The 27,180-nt window shown below is 34.5% G+C and overlaps 2 protein-coding genes and 1 long non-coding RNA gene across 3 annotated transcripts in view; 2 read left to right on the forward strand and 1 right to left on the reverse strand.

Moving 5' to 3' along the window:
* The window catches only part of LOC106128558 (agrin), a 39,832-nt gene extending 35,420 nt beyond the window's left edge, over nt 1–4,412 (forward strand). Inside the window, exons 3-12 of the mRNA XM_013327004.1 lie at nt 711–851; nt 1,057–1,204; nt 1,348–1,509; nt 1,792–1,935; nt 2,013–2,177; nt 2,291–2,452; nt 2,631–2,756; nt 2,953–3,129; nt 3,233–3,391; nt 3,571–4,412. Of these exons, the coding sequence (XP_013182458.1) occupies nt 711–851; nt 1,057–1,204; nt 1,348–1,509; nt 1,792–1,935; nt 2,013–2,177; nt 2,291–2,452; nt 2,631–2,756; nt 2,953–3,129; nt 3,233–3,391; nt 3,571–3,649 (1,463 nt within the window). The 3' untranslated portion in view covers nt 3,650–4,412. The remainder of the gene's footprint in view (nt 1–710; nt 852–1,056; nt 1,205–1,347; nt 1,510–1,791; nt 1,936–2,012; nt 2,178–2,290; nt 2,453–2,630; nt 2,757–2,952; nt 3,130–3,232; nt 3,392–3,570) is intronic.
* A 420-nt stretch (nt 4,413–4,832) lies between these two features.
* LOC106125098 (uncharacterized) lies at nt 4,833–6,439 on the reverse strand. The gene is made up of 3 exons (XR_001228252.1): nt 6,177–6,439; nt 5,702–5,757; nt 4,833–5,348 (listed from the first exon to the last, which is right to left on the reverse strand). It is a non-coding gene; the product is annotated as an uncharacterized LOC106125098 (long non-coding RNA).
* Nucleotides 6,440–8,504: 2,065 nt separating this feature from the next.
* Nucleotides 8,505–16,431, forward strand: LOC106113212 (facilitated trehalose transporter Tret1-like). The gene is made up of 9 exons (XM_013305944.1): nt 8,505–8,784; nt 10,840–10,949; nt 11,211–11,330; nt 11,745–11,900; nt 12,642–12,809; nt 13,013–13,145; nt 15,287–15,516; nt 15,675–15,869; nt 16,098–16,431. The coding sequence occupies exons 1-9, from the start codon at nt 8,718–8,720 to the stop codon at nt 16,392–16,394; spliced, it is 1,476 nt and encodes a 491-aa protein (XP_013161398.1). The 5' UTR covers nt 8,505–8,717; the 3' UTR covers nt 16,395–16,431.
* Nucleotides 16,432–27,180: the final 10,749 nt, after the last annotated feature.

A 27,180-nucleotide genomic window follows, 5' to 3' on the forward strand; every position in this document is an offset into this window, starting at 1 on the left:
ACTTTTCTGCTCCTCGCCTCCAGTCGTTCTGTAACTTATTGTGTGGCTGCGAAACAAGCGATTCTACTTTGTTGGACTTTTTTCAACCGTTTGCAACCGTTCTGTATGTGTGGCCACGAAATAAGCATTTTGACGGTTTTGACAGTCCAAATCACGCAACTCGCGTACTCTTTAATTACTGACTAAAAGAGCTTTTAGTATATTTTCAAGCTAAAGCTACACAAAATTTAAGTAGATGTTCTAGTTTAACTTATATTATTGAGAATTATTCATTATTATGCATATGTTATTTCTGTCGCTAAATTCGCTAATTTAGTGGCCCCAAAAGCGGAGACAATGCATGGTATGTAAAGAGATTCTTATCATTGTCTATATTTAGCGGAGAATTTAACAGCTTAGAAAATATATTCAAAGGCTTTCACGTGTTACCATGCGATTTAAAGCAATTTAAATTTCAAATTGAATTTTAATCTTTGAATAAACTTGGACAATATATTAAAGTAGATGCGATTATACAGTTAAATACTTAAATACAGAATATGTCTACAGATCCATAATATCTCTTTATCTTTATCACACTCTATGTGAGATAAGTGCATCAAGTTTCACCCTTTTAGGCTGATCTTAATATTCTTCATTTCACTCTCTTACTCAGGTACCTTAACTATTACTGGGCCACTGAATTTATTTTTTATTGTATTATTTTACAGCGTCATCACTATGCGAGGGTGCGCGTGACGCAAGCTGCCCTCGAATTTGTGGTCCGGCACTGCAAGGCGACCCTGTGTGTGCCACTGACGGGTACATCTACCCCTCGCTCTGTGAGATGAGGAAGAAGACTTGCGGGAAAGGTATATTTTATAACTACTCTATCTTGCACAAATAGTGTATAATTATTTGAGTTAGTCTGTTGTTTTAGTTAGTACCCATCTGACAATAGGAGATAAATAAAGCGGTAGACCAGATTCCCAATAACCATAATTAACCTAGATAATATTTTTAAAGTCTTTAAGACAAAATCTTGGCTTATGTGTCTTAATAATGTTTATTTTCCAGGAGTAAAATTGGCCCAGGATTTAGGAGCTTGTTCCAGGGCGCAAGGCTCTAAATGCGAACACAGATGTACTGCGGAAAGAGACCCAGTTTGTGGCACAAACGGACGAACATACCTCAATAGATGCATGTTGCAAGTTGAAATATGCAGGTATGTTTATATATTATACGCAAATAGTTATATATTTATTTCAACATCCTGTAAAACAATTTAATAATATTAGATAATGCATCCTCCCATCTCGGTAGTAATGTAAATATATTTACAATGTTCGTATGTTTGTCTATGTACAGAGTGGGCATCGGTCTGTCACACCTGGGCGCGTGCAACAACATCAGCGCGCACCGCGAGAACTGTCCAGTGGACTGTTCACAGGCGCCACTTGACGGACCCGTCTGCGGCTCTGATGGCAACGTCTACAAGAGCACGTGCCAGATGAAACTGCTCACTTGCGGGTAATTGTTATGTAGCTAATAATTCTGACATTGTCATAACATCAAATAACTAAATTAACACGAAATCACATCATATTATTTGTTTGTAATAGTTTATAATGAGACGTCCATTGTTAGTTTAATATAGCGCCATCTATTGGTATAAATGATGTTATTTGAACTAACATTTTTATAATAGCACCATCTATCGATATTGTTTGTAAGTTTCATTTAAAATTATAAGATAATTTTCATTGTATATGTATTTGTATGTATTTAAATCCTAAATGGATAACGTTTTAGACAAGGTGTGGTGAGAACGAACAAGAAGCATTGTCAAACGACGCGACACTGCCGCGAGTCGTGCTGGCGAGTGGCGCGCCCAACCTGCGGATCTGATGGCAAGTTGTACGCAAACGCTTGTAGGATGAAGGCCACAAACTGCGGGTAAGTGCAGATTATATTTTACTTAACGGCTATAGTTCTGGACGTCTAATGGATTAAGGACACTTCATTTATTTCAGAAAACACGTATTCGAAGTTCCAATGGCATTCTGCGTGTCACAAGAGCGGACATCAGGTGGCGAGTCCTGTCCCACCGACTGTTCTGGACAGAAGGAGAAGTTGGTCTGCGGCTCTGACGAGAACATATACAGGAATGAGTGCGAGATGAAGATGCTTAATTGTGGGTAAGTTCAAGATAAGATGAAAACAAGAAGAATCTTCAGACCCGTCACCAATCTTTGATTACTCTAATATTCGTGCTAGAAAGCATTGTTTTTTAATATGTTTAACATTTCAGTGTCAACAACAGAAAAGTGGTTAAAAAGGTGGACATGGAGAAGTGCAAGTCAAAGATGAACAAATGCCTCAAGGTCAAGTGCCGCGGTGACTTCGACCCTGTGTGCGGCACTGACGCTAATGTATACCCAAACTCCTGCCAGTTGAAGGTTGCTAATTGCCTGTAAGTTCATGCTACTCTAAGCCTCACCATAACTACAAATTATTAATATAATACAATAGAATAATAATTGCAGTTACTTTGGAGTAAAAATGAATAAAGAGTGTCTACTGCATTGAAACTCCTCATAGTATTACTAAACACTAAAATTCTCACTATATGTTCTTGTTAATAATTGCAGTAAGGGCGTGCAACTGGCACATTTCGGTAATTGCACATTACTGCCACGTCTCGAGACCGACTGTCCCGAAAGCTGCGACAACGCGCTCGACCAGCCCGTCTGCGGCTCCGACGGCAACGTCTACAAGTGAGCAATACTTTTACTACTGCACAGGCCTACATTTAGTAGAATCTCTATTTTAGTGATGTAGACCATCGCTGACTATAAATACCTACACACTGGTTACTTTATTGTGAAGGGAATATATAGAAAATTACGCTTTCGACATGTCACTTGCACTTCACATATTGCTGTAGTTGTTGTAAGCTAGTGTCTTGTGTAGGTCTGAATGTGAGCTGCGCAGAGCGACATGCGGCCAGCACGTGGTGGCAGTAGCGCCTGACCATTGCCGCACCACGGCGCTGTGCCACCGGCCCTGTCCCGACACACCCGCCTTTGTCTGCGGCTCCGACAACCGCTTCTACAGGAACGAGTGCATTATGAAGAAGGAAAACTGCGGGTGAGTAGACACAAAACATCATCAAAGATCCTAATTTTTAGTGTCGAAAATAGATATTGGTGATCCTATTTGTAGGAGAACTAATCTTCATTAATGTTTGCAGCAAGCACGTATACGTAGTGCCACTGAAGCGTTGCCTGGCGCGCTTCCAGTACGCAGGCTGCGCTCGCGTCTGCCCGCCTGAGTATGACCCTGTCTGTGGCACTGATGACAAGACTTACTCCAACAAGTGCTTCCTTGAGATGGAGAACTGCCGTTCCAGGTAAAGTACAAAGTCTAGATTACAATCCCTCAACAAAAGAGAATTGGCAAGATCAGTATACGAATAAAACACCCGAGAAATATTTAAAATAGATGGTAGCATGATGATAAAAACCATAAAGAATAATATATTTAAAAAATATTCCCAGTAAGTAATGAAATTTATCTCAATAATTCCAGGAGCGTGGTCCAGCTGAAATATCTTGGCACCTGCACAGAGCCTATCGCTGAAGAGCCCAAAAACTACCTCTACCGATAGATGGCGTTGGTTGTATTAGCTCATTACTAACATCCGTCATATTATAATACCGCTTTCATTGCATATAAACGTAAATAAATAGTCTCATTAAAATTAAATTTAGTGCCAACGATAGATAAAATGCAAAACCATTGTAATATTCGAACTTTGTCTTCCTTTAATTAAGTGTTAAGGGAGTCAGTACAAAATGTAACAAGATGGCGTCGTCAAATAAACGCACGAACAAAATGGCGTCTAAATTATAGTTAAATTAGTTATTAAAATGAAACGAAATAAATGAACATTAAAATTTTAAACTAAGCAATAATGTTTATTTCACTGTCAAATTAATTTAATAAAGATATGTATTCATAAACTTTAAATAGTTTAAACCGAATTTGATGTCAAAAAGCAATTTATTTTCTGTAAACTTTGCTATTTAAAATATCAAGTGACAAGTTCTGTTTAGCTCAATTTTAAAAATTAAGTGATTTAGGTTAAAAAAAATGTAAGTTTGGAATCTTTATTTATTGCTCTATTTATTTCATAATTATATTTTAAGCGAATGTAAATAATTAGGTTCTTTATATTAATTTCCACTATTGTTTTACGAAGGGCATTTTTAATTGAGAATTAACCCGTAAAAGTTATGGTGGAAGTTACTATTTGGTTAAATATTTTAAGGCAATTTGGAACGTATCATATTTAAATGATACCAATTGATAAAAGTATTATCTTGTATTAGATTTTAAAGATTTACTTCGATTACATATAAATTCAAGTAGTAGCTTCGTGTAACTATTAAAACTATTATGTACCAGTTATGTATATCTATGTACTATCGGGGAAACTGGCGGTATTCCACTTTAAAATTAAAAGTCATTTCAACGCTATCTAAGCACTGTGTCGACGCGGAAACAAAAAGCAATAGAACACACACAGCCTTTAAATGTGTACGGAAAAAGGTTGGTTAGTATTACACGACTAATTGCTTCTAATTTGTTACTTTGTAAGAATGGGTGGAATTTGTCTAGGAACAAGGCATTTTTCTGTAAGTGGAACACCGCGAAGAACTCTAACTGTACTGTCAATGCAAATGTTCTACCTATAATAGTTATTCTGTATGTACCGTCTGCAATTTTGATTATAAAATATTATAATAATAATTTATAAGCTCAGTTGTTTTATTTGAATCCAACAAAAATACCGAGAAATCGTAAAATATTTAATCACCGTTAGCTTTAGTAAAAGCCTTTTGATACATTTTTAAAATAGCGCCATCTATTTTTACAAATTGAATTACGAGTGATTTCAATAATATTTCTGAAAAGAAAAATTATTAAATAAATTGAAAGAAATAAATGAAAATTCGTTAATTAAATAAAAAGTTTAAGGTTTTACCTGGAAAATGCGTTGCCACAGAAACAGCATAAAAGTAACTTATTGAAGATTTATTATTGGAAATTCTATTCAAATAAATTTAACATTGTTAAAAAGAACCCAATCCTAAAACATGTGATTGTATCTAAAACACTTAGACAGAACTAAATAAATTAGTTTTGTTTAAGAGTTTTATGGGTGCAGAGGCGCGCTATCAAGTCGATTGGGTAGTGACAGGGCTCGAAATAAACTGACAACTCCTGTACTAAGCGCTCAACGTTCTTCGTAAACGTGTACAAAGTTTCCATTTTCAAAGCTTCATTGTACATTAGAATAAGCACTAAAAATAAGATAAATATTACTAATATTATAAATGCGGAAGCTTAAATGGATGGTTAAATGTTTGTTCTCTGGAACGGCTCAATGAATCTCTATGAAATTTTGAAGGGCTTTGTGTCTACCTTAAGTTAGAGGTGACTAGGCAATATTCAAACATATCCCACACACATATCTGTGAATTTCTTCTCAGACATGTGCTGCTTGCATAAAGATGTTTTCATTAACCGTAAGAGTGTCGGACGAGATGGTAATGCGATAGAGCGGTCGTCTATATGGCGTCTGGTTATAATGATGTCTCGATATTATTGATTTATATGAATTTTAAATGTAAGAATGTAAATTGTTAACGCTTACCAACTTCAAAGAAAAAGGCTAATATCCATAGTAACCAAATCATTCTTATAAGTCTCCTAAAATGATAAAAACATAATGTGAAATCCTCAACAATATTTATTTGCACTTGTTAAGCTAAGTTATTATTTGGTAGCTATTTTAAGGATATAACGAAAACGAGTAAAAGGAATTGAAAGAGTAAAGAGCGTCCAGAGCCTCACTCGTCGGCAGCTCAACAGTGAGGTAATGGTTTTTCACAAGTCGGGTAGTTCCGGCAATGTTTGCGAAATACCACTGTTAAGGTACGCGTCCATTAGACTGCACCGGGCGCACTGAATAAACGGATTTGCTTTATCTTTCGATGAGAGTGACGTGGATGATGGACGCAGCGTATTTTTAAATCATACAAACAAAACTAAAAACCGGCTGTGGGCCGTACGTGCGGTACGTTCGGCGGGGGCCAATGGACGTGTACCTTAAACGTTTTTTAACTTACTTGTCTATCACCGCGGTATGTTTGAGGCTTGGTTTATTGACTAAATATACTAATTTGCTTTAGTAACATAGTTTCATTGTTAGTCTAGACATCGTTTATATTCGTTGTAATTTTTGTGACCTATTATTTTAAACTTTTGTCACGTCATTTTGATATTCAATGCGTCATTTTGACGCTGTCAATATGAATTTTAAAATAAAAACTCGTTTATAGTTAAACAAAGATATCTGAAAATGAGAGAGGCGATCCTGATATGGTTAGTTCTATCAGAACATATATAAAACCTACATAGATACAGAAAATTATTATACATAAAAGAAAAAAAATGTCATTAAAGCTCCTAAAAAATTAAGTCTTGGAAGTGATGGGAAGTTGAATTGATTGAAGAGAGGATGCATCTCCATTCTATGCGTCCCTCCTCCTTTGTAAAGGTTAGCAACGCATTTGCAATTATGCATGTCTATAGGTAACGGTCTCTTCGCTATTTCTACAAATTCTGGTGGCCGCTTGCTCGTTTATGATATAAAAAAGTATTGGTTAAAAGTCTTAATGTAAATATACATATATTAATGTATATAAAAATTATTATTTAATAACTATTTACATAATAGTTTCATTATATAAATTGTCGTTAAATATACATTCTGTTATCGTGATAGCAAAGCTTAATTAACTCTAAGATAAACGTAATTAAACATATACGCTATAAATTACTGATATAGTTTTATGTATGTACATAAGCATATCTGAAATATATAGACAACTTATATAATAAAGCGTCTTTATTGCTAAACAGAAGCTAAACAGGATGATCTATAATGTTTTGGATATTTGATCATAATTTATAACTAAATATTTATAACGAAATATTTCGTTTACTATTTTACAAACAGTTTTTTTTGTGGTACCTATTAATACTAAGAACGTCGGTGGCTCCGGGGTTTCAAAACTTGATTTATAATCTGTAGGTCCTGCGTTCGAATCCCGCCATGTACCAATGTGTTTTTCGATTTCCGAGTTACATATGTACATTTATCCGACGTTCTTAGGATGAAGGACAACATAGTGATGCATCCTGCACATATCTGAGAAGAAATTCAGAGATATGTGTGAAATCAACCAACCCGCATTGGGCCAACGTGTTTGACTATGACCTTGTCACCGCTAACTTAGGGTAGGCTGCGAGCTCCTCGGTGGGGACGCATAGTGAGCTGATGATAATTGATTAATATTACTAAAAAAAATCCTCAATAATGTAGTCCGGCCTTTCTACCCAATCGTCCAAACTGGCTGGTCTGTCCGGCTATTTGTTGACCTAGCAACTCTAAATGCAAGTATAATAGTCATCTCTTGTCTCTTATCGTTTAGTTAAAGTTTAGTAATTTTTATCTAACGGTATTTTATTTGTTCAAATATTAAACAAATAAAGTAGAAGACATTTCAAGATTAAATATGTTAATTGCAACTTTACTAAACGTACTCGTAGGTAGCGAATGTCTTTTTTATTGTTCCAGACATTTTATAATATTTACATAATATTAAGTTATTAATTATAATATTAAATGGCGTCGTAATCACGTTGTACTTTTATACAAATACAATTTAAAACAATAGTAAAAAATTCCATATTCAAATATTTTAGGGTTACTTTTTAGAACCACGTGGATAGACGTTGAGACCTAAGCTTTGTGAAAGCGAAATATTAAATTGAATCTCATTGATGCATTCTAAAGAAGGTGTACGCGTATTGATTCTTATATAAACTTAGTACACAATGCAAGAATCGAATTTCTATGTACTAACTATATACGTATCTGTTACGTATTTACGTGGCACTTTTCAGATAGTTTTAAATTATAATATTCTCAAATATGATATCTATATTAATCTTACTATTATTATAAACGCGAAAGATTTGTATGGATGTTTGTTAAAAATATTTCCGGAAAGGCTCAACGGATCTCGCTGTAATTTGGCTCACATGTACAACATAGTCTGAAAGAACGCATAGACTACTTATTTTTTTTTCGCGCTAACGGAGTCGCTGGTGACAGCTTGTAATATAATAAAGAAGATAATTTGTATTTAGTATTTCTGTAACGATTAAACTCAAAAACTACTAGACTAATTATAAATTCACTTACCAATAAATTGCTAGATTATCCCTAAGTAACAATATTATATTTAATATTATTATAAATAAAAAAATCCTAACGTTCAAAGTCGAAACGTTTATATATTATTGGCCGATATTAGCACCATAAAAAATGGCAAAAAAAACTAAAAGTGGAACGGATCCCTGTATGAAAATGTTACCAAACGAGCTTAACAAGACGAGTTGAACGACGCACGACGCACGTCAGTGTGGACGCGCCCTAATGTATAGACACACTCGAATAAACAAAAGCATATCGTGGGGAAATAAATGATTCAGTGCGCGAAAGATACTCAGGCAGTATTGACTAGATTTAAGATTTTTTTTAAATTAAGAATATGGTATTTTAAAGTGTTTGGTCTATATATATTAGTGAATCAAGTGAAATGAAGAAGTTCCATACATTATTACCTGAAGGAAGTAAATTTAATCAGATTTTATGTGCAATTTTAAGTGAGTACATTTTTAATGTCTTTTTTAAATTTAAACCGTCGTAAATGTTATAGTTTTTTAGGTTAATGTATAATTTCTATGCTCCTTTGAATGTCAATTGGTTTTAAGCAAATTTTATTTGCAAATTTTTCTATGACCTCAGTTCTGTTTCAGGGTTTTTTGGAAATATATTTGGCTTATGGAAATATATTCATAGAATTAGGATTTATAAAATCTTGAAAAAAAAATGTTGACGTTTCATCTGATTAATACTGAAACAGTAAATTGTACAATGTAGTTCAGAAAAATGTGTAAAAAAGAATTTCAGAATTTAGTAAACATCTGAAAGTTTGATGTCCACAATACATAGGATATTCTTTTGTTAAACTCTTTTGTTTATTTTCCAAAATGTATGCCTTTCTTATTTCTACGAGTTTATCATGTTTACTGCTTTCTAACCTAACATTGTAAGTTAAGTCACTTAGAAAAAAAACAATCGCTTGTTCGAATAATGACCTATATTTTGTTAGTAGTAGTTGTAGATGTATTAAGCTAGTTTATTCAGAATGAATAATTTCACATTTATTCTAAATCTATTTAATATAGTTCATGTCACCCGCGGATAGTCAGTCATCAGCTTTTCAACAGTCAAAGAATTTTTCAAATCGCTTCAGTAATTAAGGAGCTAATTCAATGTAAAGAAACAAATAAATTTTGCCTGTTTATAATCTTATATATAAAATTCTCGTGTCACAATTGTCCTTCTCATACTCCTCCGAAACGTCTTGACCGATTCTCATGAAATTTTGTGAGCATATCGAGTAGATCTGAGAATCGGCCAACATCTATTTTTAATCCCGCGCGGACGGAGTCGCGGGCGACAGCTAGTATTAATATAGATTAGAGGTCAGATCCCGCTTTGCTGAAATGTCCTGAAATTCACAAGGGTTGATATTTTATTATTTACATAGTATATTATTATATATTATATTTATGACATTTTAATATGTTAAAAAGTTGTTAAGTTGCTTTGAAACGTAGATATGGACGACATTGTATATATACATCTTATATAAAATTCAACACATGTTTGTTACAATGTTAGTTGTCATACTCTTCCGAAACGGCTTGACCGATTTTTATGAAATTTTATATACATGTTCAATAGGCTTGTATATCAGTTAATACCTATTTTTTAATCCCGCGCAGTCGGACGGAGAAGCGCGTCACAGCTAGTATATTACTAAATCTATAAAATCTAAGATAACTAAATCATAGTAAATGATCCGTCAAGAACTACGTTAAGTTGGCTTTGCTTCTTTGAAACCTTTATTGTTCAATTCTTATTGTTCTTTGACTTCTACAAATTGATGAGAACGCGTTAAATCATTCAATTGTTTTACGTCCCTAACTATTAAAATTGATTGCCGATTGGTGACGTCGGAGACAGTTTACAAATCGCTGCGTAGATTTATAAAGTTTTGTACTATGAAATACGCAAATAAGTTTAATACGTCCTTGAACCGTAATTTTTTATTCGAATTTTAGTCAAATCATTACATCTATCCGACGTCAGTGGGACAGGTTTAGTGATGCGTAGAGTTGATATTTATCTAGCATTCTCTTACATTTGATAAGCTGTAGCCCGCGACATTTTGCACGTGGAATTGAACATTATAATAGGTCTCTAGCTCTTCGACAAAGTCACGGGCAACTGTTAGTTTGTCATAAATCGTTTACTCTACAGTTAAAGCGTCGGTGACTCACGGGTTAAATAATTGACTTGTAATCTCCAAGTCCTGGGTTAAAATCACATTATGCACCAATGTGTTTACAATACATATGTAGATCCGAAGATTTAACAGTGAAGGAAAACATCGTTATGCCTGCACATAAATGCGAAGAAATTCAAAGATATGTGTAAAGTCAACCCGCACTGGGCCAGTGTAGTTGACTATGACCTAGTCAACCCTAACTTAGGGTAGGCCCGGAGTCCCTCAGTAGGGACCTGATGAATATAGGAAGCTGATGAAATCTTCAATACAAGGAGTTTAACTAATATTGTTTTGTTTGCAGTAAATTTCCCTGTGTTCGTGTACGGGGCGAGCATCGGCTGGATGTCACCGATGACGTTACTCCTGCAGTCCAAAGACTCACCCAAAGGCGTGCCTCTTACTGAATCAGAAGTGCGTATGTCCAACGGTTTTAATAAATCAATACAATTAAGGGCAAGGAACAAATTAGTGAATGAATAACACCTATAAAACTTGGCTAAAATGCAACATAAATCAAATGGTAATCCAAAACTTGATACGGCTAGTGTACAAATCTAGTTCGACATATTCAAATTTCGAATAGTGATGCTATCTTGTGACATAAGGCATAACCAGAAATATTTGTTAACCTAATTTTATTTCTCGTTTTGCTAATTATAATATTTTATACAGGTATCATGGATGGCCGCTGCTGCGTATTTAGTTTGCATTCCGGCAGATGTGCTGCTCGCGTACGCTGGAGATAAATTAGGAAGAAAATTATTAATATTATTTATATCAGGAGTCAGCGCTGTAAGTATTCAAAACTAACCATAGTAGAAAATGTGATATATTTTAAAATCACTTGAAGGAAACCTGATAATAAAGAAATTCAGACATTCCGACTACAAGTGTTGTTAACCAAAACAATGAACCAGCGTGGTCGACTAAAGCCTATTCGCTCATAAAATAAAGTAGTTTTTGTGCCTTATTTTTGGGGATGCAATAGCTTAGCTTAGCAAGAGCTAATAACGAAAGTATCAAAAATGCAAATAGCAATAGCAAATTTAGTTGAATAAATTTCCTTAAGGTCTCAGATGCTTTTATAAGGAATCCCGATTTAAACCAGTTTGAGAAAGTGAAAAAGGAATAAAACTTAATTCCTCCTTTGCTTTATTAATACAATGATTTTGTATTCTTTTTCACATTTACTTATGTCTGTTTCAGGCAAGTTGGATTCTTTTGCTGGTGTCTATAGAAACATGGGCTCTGGTTCTATCAAGGGCGTTAGTTGGCATTACGATGGCTGGATCATACGTAACTTGTCCGATTTATACGAAGGAGATTAGTGAGAACCATATAAGAGGAACATTAGGCTGCTTAGTAAGTGACAACATTAAATAATACTCCTAATAAAAAAAATACAAGCGCGGAACATTTGTTTCGCTTGGCACGAGACTGGCAAAAGTTCACTGAACTGATGGCCAACCTGGAGAGGCATCTAGAGAAAGAGAGAGAAAGTTTTTTTTTAAATCCTTCAAATGCACACATAGTTTACTTACGTATTTGTATAGACAAAGAACGTGGTTCACGTGACTTGTGTTATCAGTACATGTAAAACGTGACTGAGAAAAGTAGTTCGTAAAAATCGTTGTTAATGACCTTAACATTCTTTCGGATGTATTATATCTTAGTTGTCCTATTTCTATGGTACGGTTAGAAAATTTATGATCTGTGGAACAGTTCACGGTTTACATGTGTGAAACAGATCAGTGAACCGGATCACAAATCTGCTCAATTTATGCGTAGAATTATGATTTGACTTTCGAGCTATGAACTCCTAGTCACAAGGCAGCTCACAGCTCATCGACTCACATAGGTATAGTACATCGCGATGAGCTGCTGATTTAGTTGTTGAATCGCCATCTCAACGGCACAATTTTATGTGAGCTGAACTTTTAAACCGGTTCAGAGCTTATTTAGACATATCTATATTTTTGAATAAGTTCTTGACTATAACTATTGATGAGGAAAACAAAAACCTGTTGTGTCTTGTACAAGTTACTATGTTACTAAAATATGCAAGACAATGTCTTTGCGTTCGTTAATTGTAGTTTATTTCAGGTAATATTATTCCACACGACCGGCAATCTGTTTCTTTACGTGATCGGGGATATACTGAGCTACCGAACCATCCTGTGGGTCTGTCTCGCGTTACCCGCTTTTCACATCGTCCTCTTCATGGTGATGCCGGAGTCACCTTCTTATTTGGTCAAGAAAGGTAATGATGAGGTAAATGTCACTTAATCCAATTGAAATAATTTTCATATAGCTTCAGATGTTTTTGAGTTTATCGTAAAATCTGAAACAAGCCAGTAATTTAATTTCTCACTAAAAACCAAAAAGTTTTAATGGCTGTAAATGAGATTAGAAGAAACCAAAGGTGACTTGCAAATAAAACATAACCTGCAAGACTCTATGTACGTTATTTTCAGGAAGCAGTGAGAGTTCTCGCTTGGTTGCGATGCAGAAGAGTAGACGATGTCAAAATACAAGAAGAATTAGATGTTATTAAGATAGAACAGAAGAATGATGAAGAAAGCAGCAAGTTTTTACTAAAAGCTATATGTAAGTACTAACTGTCCGTCTGCGTGGAATTAAAAAGTGACTAGCCTATGTTTTCTTCCAGACGTTCTACGATTCAGCAAGATCCTGGAGATCTACTAACAAACATCCATCCATCCAAACGTTCACATTTATAATATTAGTAAGAAGTAAGATATAATTGAGAATAAAATTAATTTTGTCTTATTTAGTAAAAATCGCGTTAAATATAATATAAAACCAGATAAGATACCAAGAAGTATCAAAATGCTATTTATCGTCACCATGTTAAACCAAATATGGATTTACTAACGAATATTTGACACAAATGCGATAAACGAGTTTAGGAAGAGGGAACACAATTTTTTATTTATTCTGTGGTAACACGGAATAATTATGATGTCGTAGAATTCCGACATCACAAAAACGTTTAGGATTTGCCCAAAGTGACGTAATGCTGTTAGACGCTAGAGATGTGCAACAACAAACTATACAGCTGACGTTATTATTTACTTTATTTAAAGGCCTCATTAATTTAATCCTCTTTTCCTTATCTAGTATGGAAAGGGTAGGAAGGGAATGGGTATTTGACGGAGCAGGTGATGCATAGGAATGGGTATTATTGTCCCTGTGCGTCCCTGCTCTGTCGATTGCGGTTGTCTATGGGCAGCAGTCGCTTCGCTATTTCGTCAGATACCGCTGGTCGTTTGCTCGTCAGCCCCATTTCGCGTTTATAAAATTAAGTAAGACTTCGCCGACTTTCTTTATTTTGGAAGGTCTAAATAGGTTTGATCTAATTTGCCACAGTATCTTCACGTAATGAGCCGTAACATGTAACTCTACGTATGTAGATTTTTACACAATCTTATAAGGAGAACTGTAATTTCTGATAAATGACGATTTTGTATACTTCTTTAGTTTATATGTCAACATTTCGTAATATTTATGTTTAGCATCAATTTGTTCGATGGCCGTGCGAATTATTTTGCCCACAGATAAGATCTATTAGACGAAAACCGGTAGATAACGGCAAACAGGTCGATAAACAGGTTTCATTTCCGAAACATCATATCAAAACCAAATCTAAGTCTTTACAATAAGGGATCAGAGAGATGTCTTTAAATAAATGTTTCAATGTAACTTAAACCTAAGATGAGGATATCTTTCATTGATTCGTTATCGTAGTTGTTTTTATATCGCGCAGACGGAGTCGCGGGCGATTGCTAGTAATGTATAAATATTCCACTGTTAATCGGGAATGGCGACATGAGGCTTGATAGCGCAAAAAACCCATAGATATTAAGAACAGTTACTGCGATACATCAACAAGAGACGCGGCCACGAACTTGAGGTCAACGAGATGTATTACTCTGCGCCCAATTCTTTCATTGTTCATTAAGGTATCTGCCCACTAGCGATGTTATACAAATTCATTATTAAGTATCTACTAGCTGTCACCCACGGCTCCGTCCGCGTGGAAAAAAAAAAACAGTAGCTTCTACATATGCCAAATTTCGCCAAGATTAATACAGGCGTTCTGGAGATACCTTCAAACAAACTACAATCTATCCAAACATTCGCATTTATGATTATAAAATCAAAAGCCTAGTACATACTAAGAATAATTTAATCGTCCCTTAGTACTAAGCATCAATTAAAAGATTCTGAATAGTATTTAGTATCTTCTGTAAATTGTGTTGATGCGGTCAGTGTATACGAGCCTTTACTTTATCGAAGTTATTAGAGGCATGTGTTTGACATTCTTTAACTGTACATACGTCTACGAATCATTACAAATGATACGTTCCGGATCCTCAGTACGGTATGATTACTGATGTCACCAACTCAACCTTCTACTCTATTAAGAACATTGTTAAGAGATGCGCAAACAGTTGCGCAAAATATTGATTTAAATTGCGCAATTGGAATATAAGTATTGCAAAAAAAAACTCAATAAAAACAAAAACAAGTTATGTTTTGATTGAAAATGAAGATCGCCGAATGAGAATTAATTTAAAAATATTGAAGAATTGAATCGAGTAATTTACTCCTCTATCCCTTCCTACCCTTTCTTATAAGAAAAGGATGTAAAAAGGGAGTGGGTTTGACGACTCCGTCCCTCTGCGTCATCCTCCAATTAACCTATTTTTTTAATTCTTTTTCAGTCAAAGACAAGATATTATTCCGGGCCTTCCGTATAGCTTTGGTTGCGACCTTAGCTAGGGAGGTGTGTGGCGCCATCCCAGTGTTAAACTTTGCCGGAGAGATATTTACGTGGGCGTCTGAGGGGAAGGCGCTGATCCTAACACCTAATCAACAGGCTATGCTGCTAGGCCTAGTCCAAGTGCTAGGCTCTGCACTGGCATCCAGCATTGTCGACAGAATTGGAAGAAGGGTAAATAAACAACTAGTTTATATTATAGACCAATCGATAAACACGGAAAGAGTAATGTTATGAAAGAATATGTCTATCCATCTAACAGATATTTAGTTCCCGGCTCCGGCTCATAGTATCAAAAACGATGTAATCCAAACACAATTATTTTATTCCAGACACTTCTGACATCGACAGCTTTGATATCAGGCTTAAGTATGTGCTCTTTGGCTTCGTGGTTCGTGGCGAAACACTACGGCGCCTACACACCAGCCTGGCTGCCTATCGTAACTCTTTGTCTATGCATCTTCTGTGACTCAGCCGGTTTGCAGCCGGTTTCAGTGGTTCTTACGGGAGAAATATTTTCATTTAAGGTACATATACCTTACATTTTATGGAGCAAATCTTAAACAATATCTGAGTTGCATACAAAAACTGGAAGAGTTAGATGACTTTGTCCTACCTGATATTAAATGATCTTGTAATCATAATTATCTTGAAGTCCCCGGTATTTCAGACCAAAGTACACTAAGGGACTTTTTAAAATGACCCTGAGTGTGAATTTCAGAGTTTATATAACTAAGTGTTGTTTTTAATTTCAGTACCGAGCATCAGTAATGGGTATGACGATGGGTCTAGCATCTTTTGCTGACTTCATCCAGATGTTATTCTTCAAGCCACTTGCCAACTCCATTGGTATCCACGTCGCCTTTTACTTCTTCGGTGGTATATGCCTTGTGACAGCGTTGTACGTGACCCTCGCTGTACCGGAGACTAAGAACAGGTCCCTGACCGAAATCTACGAAGATCTGAGACCAAAGTCAGATAAAGATTCGATCAAAAGTAAATATGATGAAGATAAATATGTGGGTAGTTTTAGAAGTATAAATATTACTTGAAATGCCAAAAGTGATTTTTATAGTTATTTAATTTTGTACATATATTAAAATATTTTATAATCTGTATTAATGAAATAAAGATCTATTGTAAATATTTATTATTGTTGTTTTTTTTTTTCAAATACTTAGTAGAATAAATTATTATCTTACTTTAAATTTATAAATTCGAAGTGATCCTGCCGAAACAATATTTGTTCGGTGCACAAATGGGTCTGACTGTTACAAGTAATTCTGCAAACAGTCGGATTAGTGTGCTTGCCGTAAAACCATTAGGGATACAGTCTGGAATAGCGCAAAGGCTACAGTCTAAGTTTTTTTATAATTCCGCGCGGGCAAAAGCTAACTGAAGATATATTCTCAAGGTGTGCCCTCAGTTGCATTAAATTTTCTACAGATTAATGTAGCAACGGTGGCTCAAGCACTTGACTTGTAATCTGCAGGTCCTGGGTTCGAATCCCGCCATGTACCAATGTGTTTTTCGATTTCCGATTTACATATGTACATTTATCCGACGTTCTTACGGTGAAGGAAAACATCGTGATGCAACCTGCTCATATCTGAGAAGAAATTCAAAGATATGTGTGAAGTCAACCAACCCGCACTTGGCCAGCGTGGGTGAATATGGCCTAATCACCCTTAACTTAGGGCAGGCTCCGAGCCCCACGGTGGGGACTTACAGCGAGCTGATGATGAATGTAGTGACTAAATTCCTACGCAGCTTACTTAGATAGCTTTAAAGCTAAACTAACTTCGTTAACCTTTTGAACGTCAAGTTGACACAACGCGATAACACGATGCGAATCTTACCAATATAAACTCGAAAGCTTGGATGGATGGATATTATCACGTAACTATGAAAAATCTGAACGGATATCTGTGAAGAACACATTGATAAATGTAGAACACAGTCTAGAAGAACACATAGGGTACATAATAAGTATTTTCACTTTAATTCCTCGCAGACGAACTCGCGTGAAAAAACTAATTAACATAGTAAATAAAACAGCATGGCAACACATCAAATTAGTTATTAACATTATCTATAATATATTATAGTACAATAAAAAAACTCCGCAAACATCAATTTTATAACAGTTACGATAGACTTAGTAAATTCATGGTTTGTTTGCGAATGTAATACTAAAATAAATATATTATTAAATAAACGCGTCTATTTTAAACTGTAATTAAACGATTAAGCGTAAGACATTACGTGAATTAGAATTGAAGATAAATATTATGATACCCTTATAATAAAAACCGCGGATTGTGAGAAAGTTCCTTTCTTTGCACCCGTAAAAATCATAAGATTCTGCAGCTGGTGATGGGCTACTTTTTATACAATCATCAGCAGGTATTCAAATGAAAAACTAGGATGACAGTCTAAATTTGGTAATGACACATCCTAGATAGTCAGAGAAGTTAAATGATTATTAAATGTTATCCTTAGTGTAGATTTACTAAGGGTTTGCTTAACAAAACAATTCGATATAAATACATTCGATACATTCGATCATTAATAACGAAGTATTCTATCAGGTGAAATTGTATAAGATTAAACTTCAAACACTTTAACAACGAGTATTGTAAAAAACGCAATCTTGCTAAGCGCAGTGGCAATGATTTACGATTTAATTAGTTTGCATTAAGATTCTGAGATAAGTCTTTGAACGTGTGACTGTACAGAGATCAAGGACTAGGTTAACAAATCAAAGTTAAACGGTTAACAAAGGTCAAGATTAATAACCTTAATAAGGCTTAAAGTCTCAATTCTTCTCAGATAAATAGTCTTCTCTTTCATTGTCATTGAAAAAACTGAAATAACTTTGGTTTGTACGTTTCTGTTTTCAATGAATTTACATGGTAAAAATTACGTTAAAGCGTCGGTGGCTCAGGAGTTAAGCCTTTGACTTGTAATCTGCAGAGTTCGAATCTCGTCGTGTACCAATGCGTTTCTCGATTTACATATGTACATTTATCCAACGTTCTTGCGGTGAAGGAAAACATCGTGATGCTGCACATATCTGAGAAGACCAAAGATGTGTGAAATCAACCCTTACTTGGCCAGCGTGGTTGACTATGGCCTAGTCACCTCTAACTTAGGATATCGGAGCCCCTCAGTGGGGACGTATACTGAGCTGATGTATAAAATCACTCTATTAAACATGTCTAAAAATGTTAAATATTTGTATGATATCTGTGGTCATTCACACATAGACGAAATATATTTCTTTGAGTTTACTTATGGAAACTTTAATATTAATAATCCTACCTAACCTTTTATTATAATACGCTTTGAACATTACAAATGAATTTCTTATAAATATTATACTATTCATCTACTAAATTAGGCAACTATTACTCTACAATAAAGTATATTAAAAACGTGCATATTTTATGTCCAATTTTAGTTCAGTTATGACAACAAATTCAAACACAAACCATTGTAAGCACAAACAAGTGACAATGTCTAAACTAGAAAATGTGCTAGAAATTAAATTTCTATCCATGATAAAACCTTTACATTACATCAGTTGTATATTTTTCTTAAGAAAATTTAATATAATCGATAACAAAATCTATCCTAATGCAAGGAAATATGTCTCATGTTTAGGAATAGGAATGTTTTTAACAAACTTTTTATTAATAACATGTTTAATATCTTTAATTAATATATACGATGCATCTATTTTCTATGTATATGTTTTAGCATATTCACAATATTCTATTAATTATTCTATTTTATGTTTCTCTAATATAATATATAGTAAATTCAATATTCAACTTTTGTTAAAACTTCAAGCCATCGATCGATATCTCTACAATGCTAAAGATACTATAAAAATTAAATTTGTAGTTTGGTTTGCTTGCATTTTATTAATATTTACATATATATTATTTGTTACATTCAAACTAATGTTTGATCCATTATGGGATTGGATAAGAGGATTATTTATAGTAATATCGTTAATTTTTGATATTGAATTAATTTATTGTATATTCTTTGTTTATTATTTAGCATGTAAAATGGTGAGGTGGTCAGAAATTATACAAGTAGATGAAAAGAACCCTAATGTGTTACAAGATGATATTGGTATAACGCTAGTGGAAATGCTCTTTAAAGTTTACGAACAGTTATTAGATGCGCTTGTATTGGTTAAAAAAGCGGCACAATTTGCGGTTAGAATATTGTTTGTTTTCTATGTCTTTTTTAACAGACTTCAAAAAGGAGGTTCTCATTTTATCTGTATGTTTTTCTTTTCGATAACTCCGTCCCTAGTTCAACGTACCGAGAGTCAATAACACGTTCCCATAAACGCACAGATATATATATATATATATATATATATATTATATCATAAGGTGGCAAACGAGCGAGCGGCCACCTGAAATCGCTGAAATAGCGAAGTGACCGTTGCCCATAGACACACGCAATTGCATATGCGTTGCCTACCTTTAATCTACGGAGGAAACGATGCACAGAAAGAAAATGTTTTCCCTTTCCATGCATCCTCTTATCCGGAAAGTCCACTTCCACTTCCCATCCTATCCTTATAAGAAAAAGGGTGGGAAGGGAAAGAGGACTAAATTAGGCCTCCGGGACGCACACTCATCAGACGAAACGCGGAATTGCTTCCACTTCACACCTGTCTTCTGTGTGGTCGTGTTATTTCACCGGGCGAGCCGGGACAATTCGTGCGAAGATGTTAAAGCGGGCTCTACCACTGTTAATATTTTGTTAAGTATTTGATTTTATGTTTAGTTTAATATATTAGTTATATTATAATTTTCAGATATTACTACATTTCGTAATCATGTTTATACAATCAATAACATACATTGAAATATTAATTTTGATGACACAAACTCAAAAGGTAAGAAACTTTCTAAATCATCATTACGATTAATCGCCTACTCTCAAGTCAACGAAGTGTTGCCACCGTAATTACTGTTACTTGTTACTAATATTATAAATGCCAAAGTTTAGATGGATGGATGTTTGTTACAAAAGTGTTCAACTGATCTCTATGAAATTTTACACAGATATAGAAGATAGTCTGAAGGAACACATAGGCTACTAGTTAAGTTTTTTTTAAATCACACTTAGACGTAGTCACCGGCTACAGCTCGTCTTCCATACATCTTTTGTTAGAGGAGTGTCAGGACCGCGCCAAATTGTGGTCCGTGGTCTCTGCCTACTCCTCTGGGTTAAGGGCGTGATTATGTTGTTGTTTCAGTTACAAGAAGTGTCTATAAAGAGCCACGGCTACGGTGTTATACTTTGGACGTCTAAAGCAGTGGTGACAGAAACTACATTCTGTTTTATTTGTGAAATATTATACAGAAGAATTATATCAGCTCAGATAGTCGTCATTTCCTATATGAATTTTTATACATGCCGTAAGTCAAGTAACTTTAAAGAACATTTTTAATATCGTATGATTTTTTCAAGACTGTCTTCTACGTTCTTACCAAATTTTATCAAGATCCATTGAGCCGTTATAGAGATATATTCTAAAAACATCAAAAAACTTAATAAGTAGACTATGTGTAAACATTTGCTCTACACCAGTGCCAAATTTTATCAAAATCCATGCAGCCGTTCTGGTGTTACCTTCCAATAAACATCCATCCAACTAAACATTTGCCTTTGTAATACTTATTAGTATTATAATTCTGATTAATTGCAGTCAAATTTTCAGGTAGATCTCGTAGATTGTTCAAGAACATACGTCGTTTGAATCGCATAAAGTTCTCCAAGATGAGTATCTGCGGTATATTTGTTGTGGATGCAGCGTTGCCGCTCCGCCTGGCTGCCCTCCTCACTGACTACACGGTCATATTACTACAGTTTGCATTTTTAAGGAATTAGAAACCTAAGAAACGTTCTATCTCATACTTTACCATATGATGAAAAAAGTTACATCTGTAAAAAGTAATAGATGTAACCATTTTCGTTCGCTAGGTCGAGTTTTATACCATATATGTTGACTTCGTATTTAGGTTCCTTTTTAACGCCATCTATGTGTCTAGGAACTAACTGTTTGATTAAAACGCACAAATATGCCGAAAGATGGCATTAAATTTTAAAAATCATTTTAAAACCGTTATACTATTCATGCATGAAGAATAACATTAAAAAATTAATAGGTTAGAATTATTATATGTACTTTTAACAAACACCTTCGTATTTTTATAAATTAAAAAAGTTGAATAGTATAGCTAAAACAAAAAAAAATCAATAAAGAAAACTTGTAGTCAACTCGAAACGAAGTCTGGAAGCTCGGTGAGGTTTGAAAGATTCTTGGACTTTTCAATCAAAACTTTTGATTAAACAGCTGGCATTTTGCTCGACCTTATCGTGACCATTTTTTTTTAATTACCAAAATTATCATGGCAATGAAATAACAAAATTGTAATAACTTTGCACTATTTATCTGAATAAATCAAATAATAAAATAGGGTTCTGTTTTAATTATTGTTATATCTTAAATAAATATTATGAAAATGTTATTCATTTGTACAATATATTTTACAAGGTAAGAATTACTAAATAAACTACCTAAATGAGACTTTTGGATCGATGAATGGATGGAAGAACACATAGGTTACTAATTAATTTAATTTTTAAATTAAATTAATTTAGTTAGTAACCTATACCTTAATATAAATAATAATACCTATACCTACTAATTAATTAGTACCTAACCGCCAGACGGCGTCGCGGACGACGGCTATGTACATCTTCTATATATATATATATAAAAGAAAGTCGTGTTATTTGCACTATTTATAACTCAAGAACAGCTTTACCGACATGGCTTAAAATTGTTGAGGAGGTAGCTTTGAGCCAGGAGACGGACATAGGATGCTATTTATTCACTTTTTTTTCGAAATTATGTCTTGAAGAGCTGCTTTTTATTTAACTTACTTATATATGCGAATGTTTAGATGGATATGATGTGGATGGATGGATGGGTGTTTGAGCGGCTGAACGGATCTCGATTAAATTTGGCTTACGTATGTATAGAGCATAGTCTGAAAGAACACATAGGCTACATTAATCAAGTTTTTTTATATGTCCACGAGGACGTAGTCGCGGGCGACAGCAAGTTTTAATATTAAAATTTCCTATATAAATAACAATAAAAGTATATACGTGTGAATACTTAAAATTGCAATTCCCCAGTGACCTATTTCCGAGACTAAGCTACTTTCAAAGCCGGTGCTAAGAACATTTGAACAACCCACATCTACAAAACTATAAGAACTTTCACGTGTCTTTGATGTTCAAACAAAAAGACAGAAATCTTTAAGATAAAAATATAACTAACATTATTTTATAAGTATTCGCCGAAATGGCGAAGAACACATGGGCTAGTAATAGGTTATCGCTTAGAAAACTCTTATACGTTCACAAAGATATTTGGCGAACGGTAAACTTATTCAGTACTAGCTGTCGCCCGCGACTCCGTCCGTGCAATGGTAAAAAAGAAACATAATTAGTAGTCTATGTCCTTCCAGATGTTCTACACGTATGCTAAATTTCATCTAGATCCGTTCAGCCGTTCTTCAAACAAACATCCATCTAAACATTCGCATTTATAACATTAGTAAGATATAAAGGTGTATTCAATGTATAGATATGACATACAGGTATAACAAAGGAGCTTATCTTATAAGGATCTATTAAACCCCTTTATCCTACGTTCACGAGACATTGAACAAAGTGTTTGATAGTCTGTGGACGGTCTCGGGTCTACTTTGAAGTACGGCCCACTTGATTGATGTTGAAATTGTAATTACATACGTTGGATTGTGTTTGAATTCAAAGGGTTATACCCAATATTATTATTATTTTTTTTATATTATTCCTTTTAATACGTTTTATAAATTAAGTATGTATGTCAATTTAACAAAAAATAGAAAAATAACTGTTCGAAAAATTGGTTTATAAAAAAGTAGACGATAAAATCTACATACCTAGTTATCGCCAGAAACTGCGTTCGCGCGGAATTATAAAACAAATTTAATAAGTAGCCTATGTTTTCTTTCAGACTGTGCTCTACATCTATAACAAATTTCAGCGCGCTACTTCGAGCTGTTCTGGATACACCTTGTAACAAACATCTATACATCCATCAATTTATTTTCAAATGGCAGGCCGAAGTCAACACTTTTTAACTGAAATTATAGAATAGTTCCTATAAACAAAAATTAATGCATAGTCAATAAACATAATTTTGTTGCTACGATTTTTGTCCTACGTCGTAGATAAGTTAACTTGGCTCGTAGCCAACACGCGTCAGTGTTCTAGAGAGCCTCATTAAGCATGAAAAGTGGCAAGTCTGAAAAAAGCCTCCACGTATACGGTCAATGAACTATTGAAATTGTAAAGTAAGCTGTCGCCTTCGACTTCGTCCGCATGGAATAAAAAAGGACTAGTTCATCTATGTATTATCCTGGACTGTTAAGTTCCACCTTCAGATCTGTTCAGTCGTTCTAGAGTTACACGGTAACAAACATACACTTATATCGCACTTATATAGAGTAAAACTGAAGCTACTGCCTACCCCAATTGAATTATATGTGTTATTTAAATTCTACCAGTGTAAAGTACAGAAATTCCATCTAAAGTCGAACTCCGTCTTTCGTTTGCTAGTCTCCACTTATTCATAGTCTTCCATAGATCCTAGGAAAGCAGTTTTTTAAGCTCGAAGGTACATTAATAAGTAACATCGTTTCATGTTAGTTGACCGTTTGTCACTTACTGCCTAAATAAACATATGACCTTTATAAAGGTCATCAAACTTTGAACATCTTGTGGCGAATGATTTGAAGTCACCAGCTCACAGTAATCGAATTCCCGCTATCCAACAAACTCGTTAAGAAGCGAATCAAATCGAATTTGTCAAAGTTCTCGATTTTCCATCGACATCGAAATCTCAATCCGCAAAGAAATTAAATTCGTACGGAAAATTTTATTTACAACTCAAACAAACATGTAAGCCTTAAATAAGATTTTCATTTGTAGGATATTTTTACAGTTTGTTGCTACTAGCAGCGACCAGGCGGAAAGGGCCAACTGCTTTCCAAAACGGTGGGTTTCTAAGATCAAAATCTCTCTATAAAACTTATCATCATCCCTGTCATTGTTCAAAAGGTTTTGGTCTCAGAAAACCACTGTTAGTAGACAAAAGTCAAGGTTTAATGTTCCGTATCACTGTCAATCTACTTTACGGAGTCGTTAGTTCATAAAATAACTGCATTTTTTTATAACTTTCAATGACCTTTTGAGTCGAGTCGCATATAAAGAGGAGCGTAAAAATGAAATACATACACTATAATTATTCGTAACAATGGTGTTAAGCTTTAACAATGGGACTTTATAAGGCATTGTGTGTGCAGAATGGAAAATCAATTGCACTTTTTAATTTCAGATTGTCGAGTACTTTTGTGACCTTTAGAATTCAGACTCTTTATACCAATTTAATGACAAAATGGTACGTCCAAAATTGTAACAATATGCCTCGATATGTGACATGTTATTTATGTATTTTAATTTTTTCAATAATCCACTTCACATTGTTTAAGAATATAATATAATTTGACAGAAAATATATAACAATATGTTATAAAGACATCAGAAACTTATGAAAAGTAAATTAAAATACTGAAATATAAAGCTTAAATAAATATAACAAAATCTCATTGAATCAGTGTCAGAGATGTGCCGTTTACCTCTGATTGTCAAAATGCTGGCGGCATTTTTAATTCATTTTATTGCAGACAAATAGTCTAGACTAGTAGACAGTATGTTCATTAATTAAAAGGTCAATGAACTTATTTAGAAATGTAATTACTATCTAACTTAATTAATTTAATTTCCTTTAAAATTCTATATTAACTTATTTAAATAAAGGGTTTTTACGAATAATACTTGTTAAGTTGAGAATTACCAAGAGGATTGAATCCTACTCCAAGTTAGGGGTGAATAGGACATAGTCAATTCTGGCCAAGTGCGGGTTGACTTCACACATATCTTTCTAAATTCTTTACAGACATGTGTTGGTTGCATCACGATGTTTTCCTTTACTATAAGAACTTCGGATAAATGTACATATGAAATTAGAAAATCGATAAACACATTGGTACATGGCGAGGATTGAACCTGGACGTTTTTTTTTATAACAGAAGGGAGCAAACGGGCAGCAGGAACATCGAGGTGTTCAACGACGCCCATGGACATCAGCAATACCAGAGGAACCGCAGATGCGTTGCCGGCCTTTGAGATGGTGATAGGCTCGCTTATTGAAGGACCCCAAGTATTTTATTCCACAACGCTGCTGTGCGAGGCAGGAAGTTTCGCGCAGACCGCACGGTTGTCGATTGCCAGCCATCGAGATGGTGTGGATGGAACCTGGCGGTCTGTCGTGTAAACGACCGTAATCTAAAACGTGTGACGTTTTAGATCACAGTCCAGTTCAACGCTTAACAACTGCGCCACCAAAGCTATCACAATTCAATACTACTATATTAGTAAAGCGCTTGGTTAAATGGTATTTTATTTCGATATTTAGGATTGTCGTATTTGAAACGAATTCTATTGTTTTAAAAACAAGAATATCAAATATTAACAAGCATATCAGAAAAAGAAAAGATTTCTATGAACATTACCTAAATTATATAAAACGAGACGATATGAAAAAGATATCTGAGAAAAATATACTAGCGTTGTTACCTTTCTACCCGCGTCTAACCGACCGTGAATGCCTGATAAAAGTTTAGCTTCACGCAAGAATAAAGTGAGGAAATAACGATGTAATAAATATTAGGGTGGACTTCCACTGCAGAGACATTTAAACAATAACATTTTATAGCCACAGTTTCTTTCAAAAATAATGAATATCTTTTGTGTGAATGTTTTAGTGTGGACGTCCATATTGTAGCGAAATTAAAACACAACACTAAACCAAATACGAATGTAAGAAATGCGAATGTTTTGATGGTTGGATGGATGTTTGTTTGAAGGTATCTCCAGAACGGCTATATGGATTTCGCTGACATTTGGTATCGATGTAGAACATAACCTGGAAGACTAAATAGGCTACTAATAAAGTTTTTTTTAATTCCGCGCGGACGGAGTCACGGTGTACGGCTAGTAATATAATTAACTAATCAATTTAAGTATCCGTATGAAACATGAAGAAACATAATATAATAAATACGAAAGTCTGTATGAATGTTTGTAGTCACGTGACTCCAGAACGAACGTACATTGAAGAAATAAGGATATATCATGAAATGGAGTAATAGAGGAAGCTTCCAAAGTTTTTTAATCCTGCGCGAATGGAGTCGCGGCAGGCAACTAGTGTTAATATAAGTATTATACATAATAATATGATTGAATGGAATCAATATAATTGTGCCAATAATTTGATTACTACGCAAATTTTGCAAATATTGCGAATGAATGCAATCATATCACGCACGCTTTTGCATTATCAACACGTCGCGTCGTTTGTTCCAGCAATAGTTTGTAATTTTATTCAAACAGAGAAGTAATAATACAGTACAATGTTAAACTGTATAAAGGAGTAAACTCTTCCTCTCTGGATTCTAGAAGTACTTATTTATAATGATTGGATGACAATAAAATGTTCCAAATGTATGCATGATATTTTAATTCCAATTTAATCGTACAGACAGATGATTAAAAGCGTAATTTTAATATACCAATCCACAACCACAACCGCGTAACTCATTGTAACCTCTGCCAAAGTTG

Source organism: Papilio xuthus, unplaced genomic scaffold, assembly GCF_000836235.2.
Source record: "Papilio xuthus unplaced genomic scaffold, Pxut_1.1 DF829758.1, whole genome shotgun sequence".
Lineage (NCBI taxonomy): Eukaryota > Metazoa > Arthropoda > Insecta > Lepidoptera > Papilionidae > Papilio > Papilio xuthus.